This window comes from Lepidochelys kempii, chromosome 12 (assembly GCF_965140265.1).
Source record: "Lepidochelys kempii isolate rLepKem1 chromosome 12, rLepKem1.hap2, whole genome shotgun sequence".
Lineage (NCBI taxonomy): Eukaryota > Metazoa > Chordata > Testudines > Cheloniidae > Lepidochelys > Lepidochelys kempii.
Window position 1 is genome coordinate 22,574,245 of NC_133267.1, and position 17,187 is coordinate 22,591,431.

At 39.3% G+C, this 17,187-nt stretch overlaps 1 protein-coding gene across 10 annotated transcripts in view; it reads left to right on the forward strand.

Annotated features, from left to right (window-relative positions):
- The window catches only part of ZNF507 (zinc finger protein 507), a 51,734-nt gene that overhangs the window by 4,539 nt on the left and 30,008 nt on the right, over positions 1–17,187 (forward strand). For 7 of the 10 annotated variants that reach the window (XR_012154497.1, XR_012154498.1, XM_073307818.1 and 4 more), the window contains exons 2-3: positions 9,803–11,928; positions 13,847–13,952. Coding sequence is in view for 8 of the 10 variants with exons in the window: in XM_073307818.1 (XP_073163919.1) it covers positions 9,808–11,928; positions 13,847–13,952 (2,227 nt within the window). In the remaining 2 variants the exon portion in view is untranslated. Of the gene's footprint in view, positions 1–9,270; positions 9,487–9,802; positions 11,929–13,846; positions 13,953–17,187 lie in introns of all 10 variants that reach the window. The other 3 variants (XM_073307819.1, XM_073307821.1, XM_073307820.1) reach the window with 2 other exon arrangements.

The window sequence follows — 17,187 nt, forward strand, 5'->3', positions numbered from 1 at the left end:
ACACAGCAGAGAAGTGCTTGTGAAAGGAAGCTAGTTTTCCCATGTGTTGCACAAAAACAATTTTTTTTTTTGTAATTTTAGTTTACTTACCATTACTGTCGCCAATGCTAAGGTTGGCTTAGTTTCCCTCTGAGTGTATCACAGTGAACTGCAGCAAAAAGTTCAATTTCAAACCAGAAATCTTACAGACAGTTGCAGTGGCACAGGAGCCAGCAAACAGAGCTGTAAACAGGGAAGTTTGCCAGGGGAGTTTGGGGGGAAGACTAAGAGAGCCAGGCAGAGGAACAGACAGGCTATGAAGGGAGTGTGTGGTGGTCTAGCAGTGTTTTCATGCTTGTTGGGGGTTTGTTTTGCTGTGAGTGGGGGTGTTTTGGTTTGGTTTGTGTTTCCTGGATGAACAGGACTTAGGTGAAAAGACTGTCAAGGTTCCTACCCCACTCTGAACTCTAGGGTACAGATGTGGGGACCTGCATGAAAACCTCCTAAGCTTACTTTTACCAGCTTAGGTTAAAACTTCCCCAAGATACAAATTAATTTTATCCTTTGTCCTTGGAATATCCACTGCCACCACCAAACTCTAACTGGGTTTACTAGGAAAAGTAGTTTGGACACATCTTTCCCCCCAAAATCCTCCCAACCCTTGCACCCCACTTCCTGGGAAAGGTTTGGTAAAAATCCTCACCAATTTGCATAGGTGACCACAGACCCAAACCCTTGGATCTGAGAACAATGAAAAAGCATTCGGTTATCTTACAAGAAGACTTTTAATAGAAATAGAAGTAAATAGAAGTAAAGGAATCACCTCTGTAAAATCAGGATGGTAGATACCTTACAGGGTAATTAGATTCAAAACATAGAGAATCCCTCTAGGCAAAACCTTAAGTTACAAAAAAGACACAAAGACAGAAATAGTCATTCTATTCAGCACAGTTCTTTTCTCAGCCATTTAAAGAAATCATAATCTAACACATACCTAGCTAAATTACGTACTAAAAGTTCTAAGACTCCATTCCTGTTCTATCCCCGACAAAAGCAGCATACCGACAGACACAGACCCTTTGTTTCTCTCCCTCCTCCCAGCTTTTGAAAGTATCTTGTCTCCTCATTGGTCATTTTGGTCAGGTGCCAGCGAGGTTACCTTTAGCTTCTTAACCCTTTACAGGTGAGAGGATTTTTCCTCTGGCCAGGAGGGATTTCAAAGGGGTTTACCCTTCCCTTTATATTTATGACAAAGGCTATGACAGATACAGAGACAGCAGTGGTAGTGACCCAAGCAGTGGAAGACACATTGAAGATGACTGGATGTGGAAGCTGCGGCATGTAAATGATCCTGGAGGGGGTACCTGTGAAGAGTTTAGTCTGCATGAAGTGCCGTCTGATCGAGCTGATGGAAGAAAAGATCTGAGAATTGGAGATGAAGGTGGAAACTCTGCTTGAGTTTAGAAGGGGGTTCAAGCAGATGATGGAGCAAAGACATGAGGAGGCTGAAGGGAAAAGCTCAGACTTGCAGATGGAAGCAGGACCAAAGAACTCTGAGGGGAGACTGCTGGGTGAGGAAAGTGGACAGTGGAAGCATGTGACTAAGAGAACCAGGCAGAGGAAAAGACGGGCTAGTGAAGAAGAAATAGAGCTCAGGAACAGGTTTGCGGAGTTGGAAAATGAAGAAGGGGCACAGCAGGTGGTCACTGAAGGTGAGAGGGCAAGGAAGAAGAGAAGAGCAGTGAGTCCTATAGGATGAGGGGAAGAGTCAGTGGAGATAACATCACCAAATATGAGCCCCAGGAGGATACGGGATGGGTTGCAGAGGATTGCAAGAGACAATAGGAATCAAGAGGACTTGCAGCCAGAGGGAACAGGGGATAGACCAGAGAATTGCACCATCACCAGGAAAAGGCAGGTCTACGTGATTGGGGAATCCTTACTGATAAGAGTAGACAGGCCTGTAACCAGAACTGATCCAGAGAACAGAACGGTGTGCTGTCTGCCAGGTGCTAAGATACTGGATGAGGACCTGAGGCTGAAGAGGATCCTAACGGGAGTGGGAAAGAATCCACTGATCGTCCTTCGTGTGGGAATAAATGATACAGCTAGATTCTCGCTGGAACGTATCAAGGGAGACTATGCCAGGCTGGGGAAGACGCTTAAGGAAATTGAGGCTCAGGTGATCTTCATTGGGATTCTGCCTGTTCCTAGAGAAGGGCAACAAAGGTGTGAAAAGATTATGATGATCAACAGATGGCTCAGGCAGTGGTGCTATAAGGAGGGCTTTGGGATGTATGGCCCCTGGGAAGCATTCATGGACAGAAGACTGTTCTCTCTAGGATGGACTTCACCTGAGCAGGGAGGGAAATAGACTTCTAGGATGGAGGCTGGCACAACTGACTAAGAGAGCATTAAACTCGGAATTTGGGGGAGATGGTTGGGAGATGTCCAGGTAATCTCCATGCCAGATTTTAACATTGAGAGGGAAGAAAACAAAGTAAGAAAGGATACAGCCATGGGTAGGAGAATGGACATAAGAAGGAAGGGTAGTGTAGATACCAGTCTAATAGGTGATACTGGCGGTAGAATGTCTGTGCCTACTTAGGTAAAGAATGTGAGCGAAGCCAAACAGCAAAAATTAAGATGTTTGTACACTAATGCAAGGAGCCTAGATAACAAAATGGAGGAACTAGAGCTACTGGTGCAGGAAGTGAAACCAGATATTACAGGGATAACAGAAACACGGTTGAATAGTCGTCATGACTGGAGTTACAGGTATTGAAGGGTATGTGCTGTTTAGGAAAGACAGAAATGAAGGCAAAGGTGGTGGAGTAGCATTGTATATCTGTGATGAGGTAGACTGTAAAGAAATAAGAAGCGATGAAATGGATAAGACAGAGTCTGTCTGGGCAAAAATCACATTGGGGAAGAAAGCTACTAGAGCCTCCACTAGGATAGTACTTGGGGTGTGCTGTAGACAACTGGGATACGATTTGGATATGGATAGAGACCTCTTTAATGTTCTTAATGAAGTAAATACTAATGGGAATTGTGTGATCATGGGAGACTTTAACTTCACTGATATAGACTGGAGGACAAGTGCTAGTAATAATAATAGGGCTCAGATTTTCCTGGATGCGATAGCTGATGGATTCCTTCACCAAGTAGCTGCTGAACCAACAAGAGGGGATGCCATTTTATATTTGGTTTTGGTGAGTAGTGAGGAACTCATAGAAGAAATCGTTATAGGGCACAACCTTGGTTTGAACGATCATGAGCTAATTCAGTTCAAACTGAATGGAAGGATAAACAAAAATAGATCTGTGGTGAGGGTTTTTGATTTCAAAAGGGCTAACTTTAAAAAATTAAGGAAATTAGGGAAGTGGATTGGACTGAAGAACTTGTGGATCTAAAGGCAAAGGAGGCTGGAATTCCTTCAAGTCAAGGTTGCAGAAACTATCAGAAGCCTGCATCCCAAGAAAGGGGAAAAATCCCATAGGCAGGAGTTGTGGACTAAGGTGGATGAGCAAGCATCTCAGAGAGGTGATTAAGAAAAAGCAGAAAGCCTACAAGGAGTGGAAGATGAGAGGGATCAGCAAGGAAAGCTACCTTACTGAGGTCAGAACATGTAGGGATAAAGTGAGAAAGGCCAAAAGCCATGTAGCGTTGGACCTTGCAAAGGGAATTAAAACCAATAGTAAAAGGTTCTATCGGCATACAAATAAGAAGAAAACAAAGAAAGAAGACGTGGGACCGCTAAACACTGAAGATGGAGTGAAGGTTAAGGATAATTTGGGCATGGCCCAATATCTAAATAAATACTTTGCCTCAGTCTTTAATGAGGAGCTTAGGGACAATGGTAGGATGACAAATAGGAATGAGGATATGGAGGTAGATATTACCACATCTGAGGTAGAAGCCAAACGTGAACAGCTTAATGGGACTAAATCGGGGGGCGCAGATAATCTTCATCCAAGAACATTAAAGGAACTGGCACATGAAATTGCAAGCCCATTAGCAAGAATTTTTAATGAATCTGTAAACTCAGGGATTGTACTGTATAACTGGAGAATTATTAACATAGTTTGTACTTTTAAGAAAGGGGGGGAAACGTGATCTGGGTAACTACAGGCCTGTTAGTTTGACATCTGTAGTATGAAAGGTCTTGGAAAAAATTTTGAAGGAGAAAGTAGTTAAGGACTTTGAGGTCAGTGGTAATTGGGACAAAATACAACATGGTTTTACAAAAGGTAGATCATGCCAAACCAACCTGATCTCCTTCTTTGAGAAGGTAACAGATTTTTTTAGATAAAGGAAATGCGGTGGATCTAATTTACCTGTATTTCAGAAAGGCATTTGATACGGTTCCACATGGGGAATTATTAGCTAAATTGGAAAAGATGGGGATCAATATGAAAACTGAAAGGTGGATAAGGAACTGGTTAAAGGTGAGACTACAACAGGTCATACTGAAAGGTGAACTGTCAGGCTGGAGGGAGGTTACTAGTGGAGTTCCTCAGGGATCGATTTTGGAACCAATCTTATTTAATCTTTTTATTATTGACCTTGGCACAAAAAGTGGGAATGTACTAATAAAGTTTGCAGATGACACGAAGCTGGGAGATATTGCCAATACAGAGAAGGACCAGGATATCATACTGGAAGATCTGGATAACTTAGTAAACTGGAGTAATAGTAATAGGATGAAATTTAATAATGAAAAGTGCAAGGTCATGCATTTAGGGATTAATAACAAATTTTTTGTTATAAACTGGGGACACATCACTTGGAAATAACAGAGGAGGAGAAGGACCTCTGAGTATTGGTTGATCCCAGGATGACTATGAGCCGCCAATGTGATATGGCCGTGAAAAAAAGCTAATGCAGTCTTGGGATGCTTCAGGCGAGGTATTTCCAGTAGAGATAATGAGGTGTTAGTACTATTATACAAGGCACTTGTGAGACCTCATCTGGAATATTGTTTGTAGTTCTGGTCTCCCATGTTTAAGAAGGATGAATTCAAACTGGAACAGGTACAGAGAAGGGCTGCTAGGATGCTCTGAGGAATGGAAAACCTGTCTTATGAAAGGAGACTTGTAATAAATATAAAGGGAAGGGTAAACCCCTTTGAAATCCCTCCTGGCCAGAGGAAAAAAATCCTCTCACCTGTAAAGGGTTAAGAAGCTAAAGGTAACCTCACTGGCACCTGACCAAAATGACCAATGAGGAGACAAGATACTTTCAAAAGCTGGGAGGAGGGAGAGAAACAAAAGGTCTGTGTGTCTGTCTATACGCTGTTTCTGCCGGGGATAGACCAGGAATGGAGTCTTAGAACTTTTAGTAAGTAATCTAGCTAGGTATGTGTTAGATTATGATTTCTTTAAATGGCTGAGAAAAGAATTGTGCTGAATAGAATAACTATTTCTGTCTGTGTATCTTTTTTGTAACTTAAGGTTTTGCCTAGAGGGGTTCTCTATGTTTTGAATCTAATTACCCTGTAAGGTATCTACCATCCTGATTTTACAGGGGGGATTTCTTTATTTCTATTTACTTCTATTTCTATTAAAAGTCTTCTTGTAAGAAAACTGAATGCTTTTTCATTGTTCTCAGATCCAAGGGTTTGGGTCTGTGGTCACCTATGCAAATTGGTGAGGCTTTTTATCCAACATTTCCCTGGAAAGAGGGGGGTGCAAGTATTAGGAGGATTGTTCATTGTTCTTAAGATCCAAGGGTCTGAGTCTGTAGTCACCTAGGCAAATTGGTGAGGCTTTTTACCAAACCTTGTCCAGAAAGTGGGGTGCAAGGTTTTGGGAAGTATTTTGGGGGGAAAGACATGTCCAAACAGCTCTTCCCCAGTAACCAGTATTTGTTTGGTGGTGGTAGCGGCCAATCCAAGGACAAAGGGTGGAATATTTTGTACCTTGGGGAAGTTTTGACCTAAGCTGGTAAAGAGAAGCTTAGGAAGTTTTTCATGCAGGTCCCCACATCTGTACCCTAGCGTTCAGAGTGGGGAAGGAACCTTGACAAGACTCAAAGAGCTTGGCTTGTTTATCCTAACCAAAAGAAGGCTGAGGGGAGATATAAATGCTCTCTATGAATATATCCGAGATATAAATACCGGGGAGGGAGAGGAATTATTTAAGCTCAGTACCAATGTGGACACAAGAACAAATGGATATAAACTGGCCGTCAGGAAGTTTAGATTTGAAATTAGACAAAGGTTTCTAACCATCAGAGGAGTGAAGTTCTGGAATAGCCTTCCAAGGGGAGCAGTGGAGGCAAAAGACATATCTGGCTTCAAGACTAACCTTGATAAATTTATGGAGGGGATGGTATGATGGGATAGCTTAATTTTGGCAATTAATTGATCTTTGACTATTAACAGTAAATATGACCAATGGCCTGTGATTGGACGTTAGATGGGGTGGGATCCGAGTTACTACAGAGAATTCTTTCCTGGGTGTCTGGCTGGTGAGTCTTGCCCACATATTCAGGGTTTAGCTGATCACCACATTTGGGGTCGGGAAGGAATTTTCCTCCAGGGCAGATTGGCAGAAGCCCTGGGGGTTTTTTGCCTTCTTCTGCTGCGTGGGGCATGGGTCACTTGCTGGAGGATACTCTGCACCTTGAAGTCTTTAAACCACGATTTGAGGACTTCAATAGCTCAGATGTACGTCAGGGGTTTGCTACAGGAGTGGGTGGGTGAGATTCTGTGGTCTGCGTTGTGCAGGAGGTCAGACTAAAGTCTGTGATTCTATACTTGAATTAATATTTTCAATTTACCATTATAGTGCTACTGCACTATACTTCAGTGATTCTTATCTGCATATCACCCATTGTCTTTTCCCCCTTAATGTTGACTATCCACCCCTGGATATGTGAAGAGCCGGAGTGGTATTTTTCTCAAATTTCCTGAGGTGTGAGCCTACAGCATAACTTTTGTATACCTATAGTTACATCAGAAGAACTGGCATGAACAAACTATTGAGCTATTTGTCTCTTTCAGTTATATTGAAGCAATGTTTCCTACGCACTACGTGGGGATAGAAGCTGATTCTTCATTATAAAGTCTTCACCTTTGTTTTGTTCTCCTATATGATTTAAAAAAAAAGTCCTCTGGTTCATATTTGAGATCTGTAAATAGAATATTTAAAGTTCAGTACACATAATTTGAAAATGCTTCTTTTTAGTTCTACTAACTGTATCCTCTGCAAATAAATTTCTACAGCCTCATGTTAATTCAGCACAGGATGCGGTTATTACTGTCTCTCATGAACACAAAGCATCTTCCCCAGTTCTAACTACCAGCCTAATGTAGTGGTGCTATGTCCAATCGTTCTGTTCTTAAACTAAAAAGCTCAATCCAATTTCTGCAATTGACTGAAAATACTATTACTACGTGAGTAACTTGTTTGACAGGTTCCAAGCCCCAAATAATTGGATACCTTTATTTAAAGACACTTCAACTGACTTGTAGTGTGGTCCTATTCTAAGAAGTTGCTATGCAAAAATGGCACCATATTACCTGCTCCTTGTGTTTACTTAGAATCATGCCTACTGTCTTTAGCAAGAAAATTAAGCTTATACTGTTTTTTATTCCTATTAGAGCCAATCTTTTCCTCCTTTTATGTCAGAAATGTGTATTGAGTATAATTAATTGGAAGATACTGGTACCCCAATTTCACAGGTGTAACTGAAGGTTTAATTTGACCTAAAGAACTTTTATTTTAGGAGAAAATAATGAGAATAAAAGAATCCAGGCTGAGTTTGGAGGACTGCCAGTTCACAGAAACACATTTCTAATTTTAAATTGAGCATGTTTACTGTGGAACTCCAAAACGTTTTTCAGTTACTTTTCAGAGAAGAACTCCACGTTAAGTGTAATATTATAAACATGATGCTGCATTAAATTCCCTTCTAGGTTTTTTCCCCCAGTCAATAATCTCAAACCGTGTTTGTGCTTAAATATGGCCACTATTTTAACCTCTGACCATACCACATTATGGTCTGTGGTTTATGGTTAATGTTTTTTAAAGGAAGTAAAAAGGGAAACAATTATTTCCTTAGCTTCCAGAACAATACAGTTCTTAAAACACAAAAAGTGATTGTTCAGAAATGCTCACTACCAGTAGAACTTTACAGTTCAGCGAATATTGCCTTGCTATCTTAGAAAATTAGTCTTGTGCTGAGAAATATGCTTTTTTTACATTTGCACTATCTTAATGAATAAAGCCATAGCAAAATGATTAATGCAGGTAATGCTTAGTAGAATCATTTCATGCTGAAATTTTAGTTATATTCTGAAGTGTTTTGTTACAAACCTACATTCACTTCAGAAGACTTCATCTGATCAGTAGAAACTGTACTTGATACACTTAGTATTTAAAAAGTAGGTCTTCATGCCATAGTGAAACTTGCTTTTTAAATTTAAATATGCTGAATTCATTTAAAATCAGTATCTTTAGGTAGGGTTTCTAGTGTTCAGATGGTGGTGATCATGGTGGGGAAATAGACAATATCCACAACAATACAAGCCAACTTACCCATGAAAATTATTAGCTCACTCTGCCACTCCAGACCTTTGTAGTTTGAGGCATTCAGATGTAGGCTAACATGAAAAGGTGCTACAAATACTCTGTCAAAATGTAACATGTGTTAGGGGGCTTATTCCTTCACCCACTTACTTCCCTGGTCCTTCTCGCATGAACAGAGAGCAACAATACCCGAAGTCCAAAGGTGCAAATAATTTTATGTTTATTGGGGTGAACTTCCAGCAAGCATGATTCCAGTTTCCTTCCTTAGTGTCCCCCTTCCCAGCTCTGACACCACAGAGCCTTACACCTGTGTCCCTGTTCCCATTCCTGCCCTGAGCCAAACATGATTCCAATTTTCCCACCCCAATTCCCTGTTCCCATTTCCCCTCCTCACACGCACCCACTCACTTCCTGACTGACTGCAGACTATATAGTAAAACTTGAGATCTGCTTAGCTGTACCTTAACTAATCATTTTCCTGAAATTTAACTAACCAATCCTAACATATTGTAACATGATTATGTAACCAATTCTATCCCACCACCTTAATTAGTTTACACCCAGCAAAATTAATTACACAGCAGACAGAAACAATCAAAGAACCAGACAGAGATTATACAGACAAACAATAGCAAAGTGGGAACTATAATGACAAAACAATACAGAAGTGAGGATTTCACATCCCAGCTATTGATAAGTGAGTTCTTGCCAGATAGGATGCTATCAAACTTAAGTTTCTTTTTACATCTTCTAGGCACTTCCCTTTCTCCGGAGGTGACAGGCATTATCAGGACAGGAGAATATTCCTAACAGCCCAATAGCACCTTCTTTCAATGTGACTAGTTTGGAATGTGAGGATGTGACCGGTCGCTTTCCAGCTTATGGCTGCCTCTGTTGCTTAGCCAAAGGCCTTAGCCTAAGAACAGGGCCTCAGACTGTCCCAGAAAGAGAAGTACACCGGCAGGCAATGGTTTTGATTCTTTCTTTTATACCTCTATAACTAGCCAAGAATACACCTAAATTCTTCAAGTACAGGCCTTTACAGACAGGCCTGAATATCTATATCCTAACACTATGGTATCCAAAATGCTGTGTATACAAGGCCTTCCAGATTTCTGATTTTCTATGGTCTAAAACTGGAAGACTTTATTATTAGAATATTAATTAATTTAGGCTACCATTTTTAGTAGAATTGGGAAGTTAAATATTTAATCAGTAGTGACTACAAATTTCTGTCTTTGTGCTTGTTAAGTAAGCTAATGTTTCATTTCATAATATTTTTTCAGATATTATGGAAGAGGGAAGCAGTATTGCAGTATTGGTGCCAAATATTGTGGAACAGGAAGCTGTACTGATTTCTGAAACGGTCATTGGCTCAACACTAGAAAGCAGTGAAGATCATAGAAAATGTAAAACTGATCCTCTAATCCATGTTATCCAAAAATTAAGCAAGATAGTAGAAAGTGAGAAGTCACAGAGATGCCTTTTAATAGGGAAAAAACGTTCCCATCCTAATACTTCTACACCATCTTTTGAAACACAAGATCTTTGTGAGATCCCAGCTAAAACAATGGAACTGCCCGTTATTGGCATTAAAAAGACTGATGAGCTACAAGCAGATTATGTAACCAATTGTCTTCCACAAAGTAAAAGAAAGGTTATATGCTACCAGTGTGGCCTATGTAAATTTCTATCACCATCTCTTTCTATACTACAAGAACATATAAAACAACATGGTCAACAGAATGAAATTATATTAATGTGCTCAGAATGCCACTTTGCTTCTAAAAACCAAGAAGAACTTGAAGTTCATGTCAGAATTCACCATGAGAATGATGGCAAAAACCAGCCAAATGTGCAACAATGTGTAAATCTCTCAGCTTCATCTTTGCAAGGGCCAGCGGAAGGAAGTGTCAAAGCAGGCACTGATCAGGCAGTAAATCTGGACTGTAAAGGCATAACTCGGTCTACTCCTATAGCTGAAATGGGTGGGAGAAAATGGTATACTTATGAGCAGTATGGCATGTATCGGTGCTTAATTTGTAGCTACACTTGTGGTCAGCAAAGAATGTTAAAAACACATGCATGGAAACATGCAGGTGAGGTTGACTGTTCTTATCCTATATTTGAAGAAGAAAATGAGCCTGCTATCTTGTCAGATGCAACTGTAACTCATACACCTCATAGTGTGGATACAATTGTTCTCTCTCTAGAAAATAATGAACTAGACATCCATAGTGACCATTCTCTTCAACTCCAGATTTGTAGCTCCGAGCAACTGTCATGTAAATCTCCACAGGTGGTAGAAAATGGAAAAGAGGAGGAGGTCCTAAGTCAATCAACAGCCCTTTCCCCTACTGGAGAACCGTTAGAGGAAACCATATCGGATACAGAGCAAGATAATTTGATAACTGATAGCCTACTTTCATCAGCACAGAAAATCATTAACTGTAGCCCAAATAAGAAAGGTCATGTTAATGTAATAGTAGAGCGCTTGCCAAGTGCTGAAGAAACTGTTTTACAAAAACCTTTCTTAATGAACACTGACATTGACGCTGAGAAAAAATTATTCTCAGAGGAGTCCCAGGTTGTGTGTGAAGGACCTGGTGAAGTTTATCACTCAGATGAAATTGAAGAAGTAATAATAGGATGGAGCAATACTGAGAAGAAAGATAATGATTTAATCTCTAATAAAGGCATAGCAGCTGATGAAAATGCCCCTCCAGTGCGAAGAAGAACAAATTCGGAATCTCTGAGACTGCACTCGTTAGCTGCAGAAGCTCTTGTTACAATGCCTATCAGAGCTGCAGAACTAACAAGATCCAGCTTTAGGGCCTTCGCTGCGGTAAACTCTTTAGATGCAGATACAGGACAAAGACAGTCGGATGGCGCTTGTGCAGCCCATTCTAAAATGGTATCATCACTTAAAAACGCTCCAGAGGGATTAACTAGTTTAAACCAAAGTGACTGTGCAATAATGGAGCTACAGAAGGACAAACCAGAGCTATCAGAAGCACCAATTAAAATGGGCATTAGTATGTCGCTGCTCACAGTAATTGAAAAACTGAGAGAGAGGACAGATCAGAATGCTTCTGATGATGACATTTTGAAAGAATTACAGGACAATGCACAATGCCAACCTGTGAATGACATGAACATGCCAGGAAGTAACCTGGTAGAGTACATACCTAATGTAGATCGACCATACCGCTGTCGCCTATGCCATTATAGCAGTGGCAATAAGGGCTACATAAAACAACACTTGAGAGTCCATCGTCAAAGGCAACCATATCAGTGTCCTATTTGTGAGCATATAGCTGACAATAGTAAAGATTTAGAAAGCCACATGATCAACCACTGCAAAACCAGAATGTATCAATGCAAGCAATGTGAAGAATCCTTTCATTATAAGGTGAAGTTATTTCCTTTGCATCTGTCTAGAATAGCAGTTTAACTGTTTGCTACTAATTAACTGTTTTATTACTTTATTTTAATTAAACTAAGTTAACCACAGGAATTATCAAAGTATGGTACCTTGGCTGCAATGTCATTACAAATGGAGACTATTAGAACTACTCTTGTACTACTGTATTCTTGCAACATGTCTTGCAACCTCAAGTTATTTACTTTTACGTGTCCTCTGTTTCTTTGTGAAAAATATTACATTTTCAGTGAGAGTCATCATAGTGACCCATTAATGCCCTACTTCTGGCCTGTTAACCTGTAGCAATAACAGGAGGGAATGGAAGCATTAGGAGGGGATAGTCTAGATAACCTAATAGGTCAGAACTTCAAAGTGGACTCAAACATGACCCCTCATTGGGAGTGGGTGCAAAACCAGAGATGGTTCTTCTAGAACAAGGTTTCTCAAATTCATTGCACTACAACCCCCTTCTGACAACAACAATTACTACATGACCCCAGGAGTGGAGACTGAGCTTGCCCAAGCCCTGCTGCCCCAGGCGGGGGCCTGTAACCTGAGCCCTGCCACCCAGGACTGCAGCTGTTGGGCTTCGGTCCTGGGTGGTGCGGCTTTGGCCCCAGCAAGTATAAGTCAGCCCTGGTGACCCCATTAAAATAGGGTCCCGACCCACAGTTTGAGAACAGCTGTTCTAGAAACTTTAGCCCAGAAAAATCTGCTGAGTGATAAAAATTTCTTTATTGCTGCTTCATGGAACAGATGTTATGCAGGGGACCAAATCTGAAAAATTACAGTCCAGAGCTGAATACTGTGCCACGGTCACAGTTTTAGCCTCTCTGTTTAACACATTAGTGTTGCAGGATGATGCATTTATATGTGAATTTAGTGCTTATGAAAAGATATCAATAGCACTGATAACTGTAGTCTTTCAGTCATTCACACAATTGGGACCAGCACAGGCAATGGCAGTGCAAACTTGCCCACTTGTCCTGTTCAATCTTAATTTGGGAGGACAAGGTTTAGATTAAAGTAAGTCACCTCCATAGTTGATGAGAACTTTTGTCATGGCCAGTAGAAGGTGGAATGACATCTTTCATCTAAGCCTCTGGATAATCACCAGAAAACGTAGGCACTACTGATCTGGTCCACATTTGAACATGTGAATTAGAACTGATTGCTTCTCTATCCCATTACCAGTAACCTGAGCTACCCAGTCCTATTTTCCTCCTATCCTCATCCCCCTCATTTCACTGAAAAGACATTTTTCCTATTAGGATTTTATTATTCTTTGAGAGTTTCAGTATATTACTATATTATATCTGAATGTGAAGAAAAGTTTAATCTTAAAATTATTTTACATTTAGAAGAACAGGAAGTTACTTCAACAAGTCACTTTTTTCTAATGATCAATTTTGCTTTTTAAAAAAAAAACTTCTTGCTATTTAATATCTGTCAGATATCTAATGTCTACTCTTTAAAACAGTCAAAAGCATTTCATTCATTGAGTTGTCATCTTAGTACCATTTTTTGCATTTTATATGTTGTTCAGTTCGTCAATTAACTGAGGCATTCTGCAAATACATATGAGCTAATGTAAACAATAGCTTTGCAAGTTAGTGCAACATGAAGTGACCACTGTGTATTTATAAAAAGAAAAGGAGGATTTGTGGCACCTTAGAGACTAACAAATTTATTTGAACATAATAAACATCTCACTTCATCAGATGTAGCTCACGAAAGCTTACGCTCAAATAAATTTGTTAGTCTCTAAGGTGCCACAAGTCCTCCTTTTCTTTTTGCTGATACAGACTACACGGCTGCTACTCTGAAACCTGTGTATTTATAGAGTCTAAACTTAAATATTTTAGGGAAAGGTGATTTTTTTTTTGTTTGTTTGTTTTTTTAACAGAGTCAGCTGCGAAATCATGAGAGAGAGCAACATAGTCTTCCAGATCTGCTCTCAACAGCAACATCTAACAAACTAATAGTTTCCAGCGAGGCAGATGAAAGAGAAGGTACTGTATATATTTTTATATAAGATACCAGTAAAGAGTCAAATTTATAGTGTTGCTACTGGTGTGTTGTATTATGAGCTTATGTTTCTCAAAATTTTCATTTAGGCAGAAAATTGTTATGCTTACTCTCAGCCCAAATGTGTGCAGGGTTTTCAGAAGACTTGGGAAAATTGCATGGTTTTGACATACCCTATCAGCATTTGACAAGCAGTGTCTTCAACCAGTTGAGATATTTTTGTGTGTGTGCACAGGGATAGCTCAGATCACTTCTTTTTTAAAATATCTATTGCCGTGGATGTAGTCCTTTATGGACTAATGTCCTTTGAGTTTTAGGAAATATTTTTAGAAAATTGCATAGTGGATGTGGAAAAGATTTTTTTTTTTAACTGACTTTCAAATAAGCACATGGACATGCTCTTGAATGTCATACTTCAAAATTATTTTATTGTATCTCTATTATGGAAGCATTAATCATAATATCACTTGCATATAGTAGGTAAAAATATTTCCCAGTTTACATGAGGGGGAGTAAATAAACAAAGCATCTGTTTCCTCTACCACTCTTTGTTGGTCTTTTTAAATCTAGTTTGTAAGCTCTTTGGAGCAGGAACGGTCTCCTGCAATATGTGTATATATAGCACTTAGCACAATGGGACCCAGATCTCAATTCGGGCCTCTAGGTGTGTTGTAATATGTATAACAACAAAGTGGCTAAGGGCCCAGTTCTGTCACCTTTACTCATGTTTTGTAAGGACAACAGTAATCCCATTGAAATCAGTGGAACCATTCATGGAGTAAGGAAGGTATTGCTTAATGTGAGCAAGTATGGGCTGTTAGTAATTTGCCCAGAGCCATGTGGTAAGTGTCAGAATAGAGTTAGAAATATAGTTCCTGGCTCCCAGTCCCATAGTTATGCTACTAGACCATCCTGGCTCTTATTTACTGGCTCTGACATTAAATATACAAGTCAGAAAAATCAGTTATTTACCTCACCAGCACTAAATAAATTTACCTGTTAGCTTCCTTTTTGTCCCTCTGGAAGCCACCTGGGATTTATATATATATATAATTTCAGGAGATTGAGCTTTAGTGTTTTGTTACTTTCTTCAGGCCCAAGTTAAAGAAAATGCTAGATGAGTTTTGTAGGGGTTTTGTTTTGGTTCGCTGGTTTTTGATGGGGCATGGGTATGCAGGAAGAGCTCCTTAGTAGAAGAAAAAGCGCTCTTCAAGCACACCTGTTATTCTTCAAAAGAAATAACATGAGCATTTTTATAGAGGTGATGGAAAATAAGTGTTGCTGGTTTTGCTTTGGTATAAATGTTTGCACAGCTGTGATTATCACCATTGTCAATGCTTGCAATTGTTTAACCCAAGATTTTTAGAAGTGACTAATGATTTTGGGTGCGTCAGTTTTTGGATGCCCAACTTGAAACACGTGAAATGGGCCTGATTTTCAGAAGGTGCTAAGCAGCTCCTCTAGAAAATCTGGCCCCATTTAAGGTGTTTCTGTTAAAGACCCAAAAATTGAAAGAACCAAAACTGCTAGTCATCTTTGAAAATCTTGCTCTTTAAAAAAAATTTTTTTTTTGCAATTCTTGCAAATTAAGGACTTGATCTTGTAATTCCTCTGCTAGAGGAACTCCTATTCAAGAAGCTAGGCCTGACCTAAATTTACTTTAAACATTTTAATAATTTTTACTCATTTTTACCTTATGTAAAATGTTACGGTCATTCATTTTAGACGGATATTCACCCGAAATTAAAGTTGGTAATAGGATTTGAGTGAAAATGTTTCTCCTTTTAAACTTTCATTAAACTATATTTTGGAAAGCTTAAATTATTTAAAAAACAATTTACAATCAAATTATGGCACCACCACAGTCCAGATGCCATCGTGTCAAACAGATATCATCCCTACAAAGCTACCCAAAATGAAGAAATTTATGGCATAGCATCTGTTTATATGAGAGATTCTGAACTGGAACAATTTCATTTTTTGTTTATGAAATAGTCAGTCCAAACATCTCTTTATTCATCGTGTTATACAGTAAACTTAAAGAAAGCATTATAACACTGGATATTATTGGATTGTAAATGCCTAATAATGGACTATAGTAATAAGCTGTATTATAGGAGCACCTGTTCTTGCTGCTAGAATAAGGATTGTCATTTCCCACATACACAGTGCACAAATCTCTTCCAAAAAAACCCACAAAATCATGTGGGGAGGAAAATAATTCCAAACTGGCAATTTAACTACAGCCCGGAACATATGATGGATCATAACTTAACTGCATTTTGTTAAAGAATAAATCTGAACTAGTGACTAGTATAAGAAATTGCTCCCAAGTGGGTGCTGACTGGTGGTTAGCCACGTCTAACTATGCAATAGAGGATTCGTTTGCAGTATCCTTTTATCTTGTTAGCTACTGTTTCTTTAATGCCATCTAACTAATAAATACCTAATTCCTTACTAGAAAATAAATTCAGAGCCAAATTAATTCCCACTAATGGAACCTAGCCTTTCTACACTTTGTGGTAGAAAGTTCACTGAAGCGGGAGAGCAATAGCAGAAGCCATTCACAGTTTCTGCTCTGCTGGGGGGTCTGGACCTTATTGGTGTCTTGTGCTAGACCGAAAGCATGTTAATCTCCAGAATACACAGATATGTATCCACCTGTATGAACGATATAGCGGTTAATACAAACTTAATAAGGCTGCCATGCTAACATCATGGAAGGTTTTTTTGTACAGTAATAAAATGAATGAATTGTGGGGAAAGTTCTGATGTACCTTGCTTTCATCAATTTTAAGGCTGAATCAAAGAATGTAGGCCCAGTATCATTCCATGTCACTTTATCTTGTAGAGATTTCAGAACACTGAGCAATTTTCCACCATGTGTTTCAGTTCATGGGTGGAGCAGAGTTAAGCATGTAGGATCATTTTTTTGTTAAATGTGCATATATACAGTTATCTAATTTTTATGTCCATTAAGTATATGTATTGTTGGCAGAATAAATTCTTGGTAGCATCAGTCTAGAGGTCCAGTCATTGCCATTGATTTTGCATGTTGAAGCTCTACTATTAGTCACTTTTGGAGTGGTTTTCACTTGGAGGATAAATCAGCTGTCTGCAAACCTCAAATTAATGTAAAGTATTTTTAAAAAATACTTTCACATCACTTATTTGTCCAACTATGAAACAAACTGAAATAAAATGTAGAGGAAGTGGGTT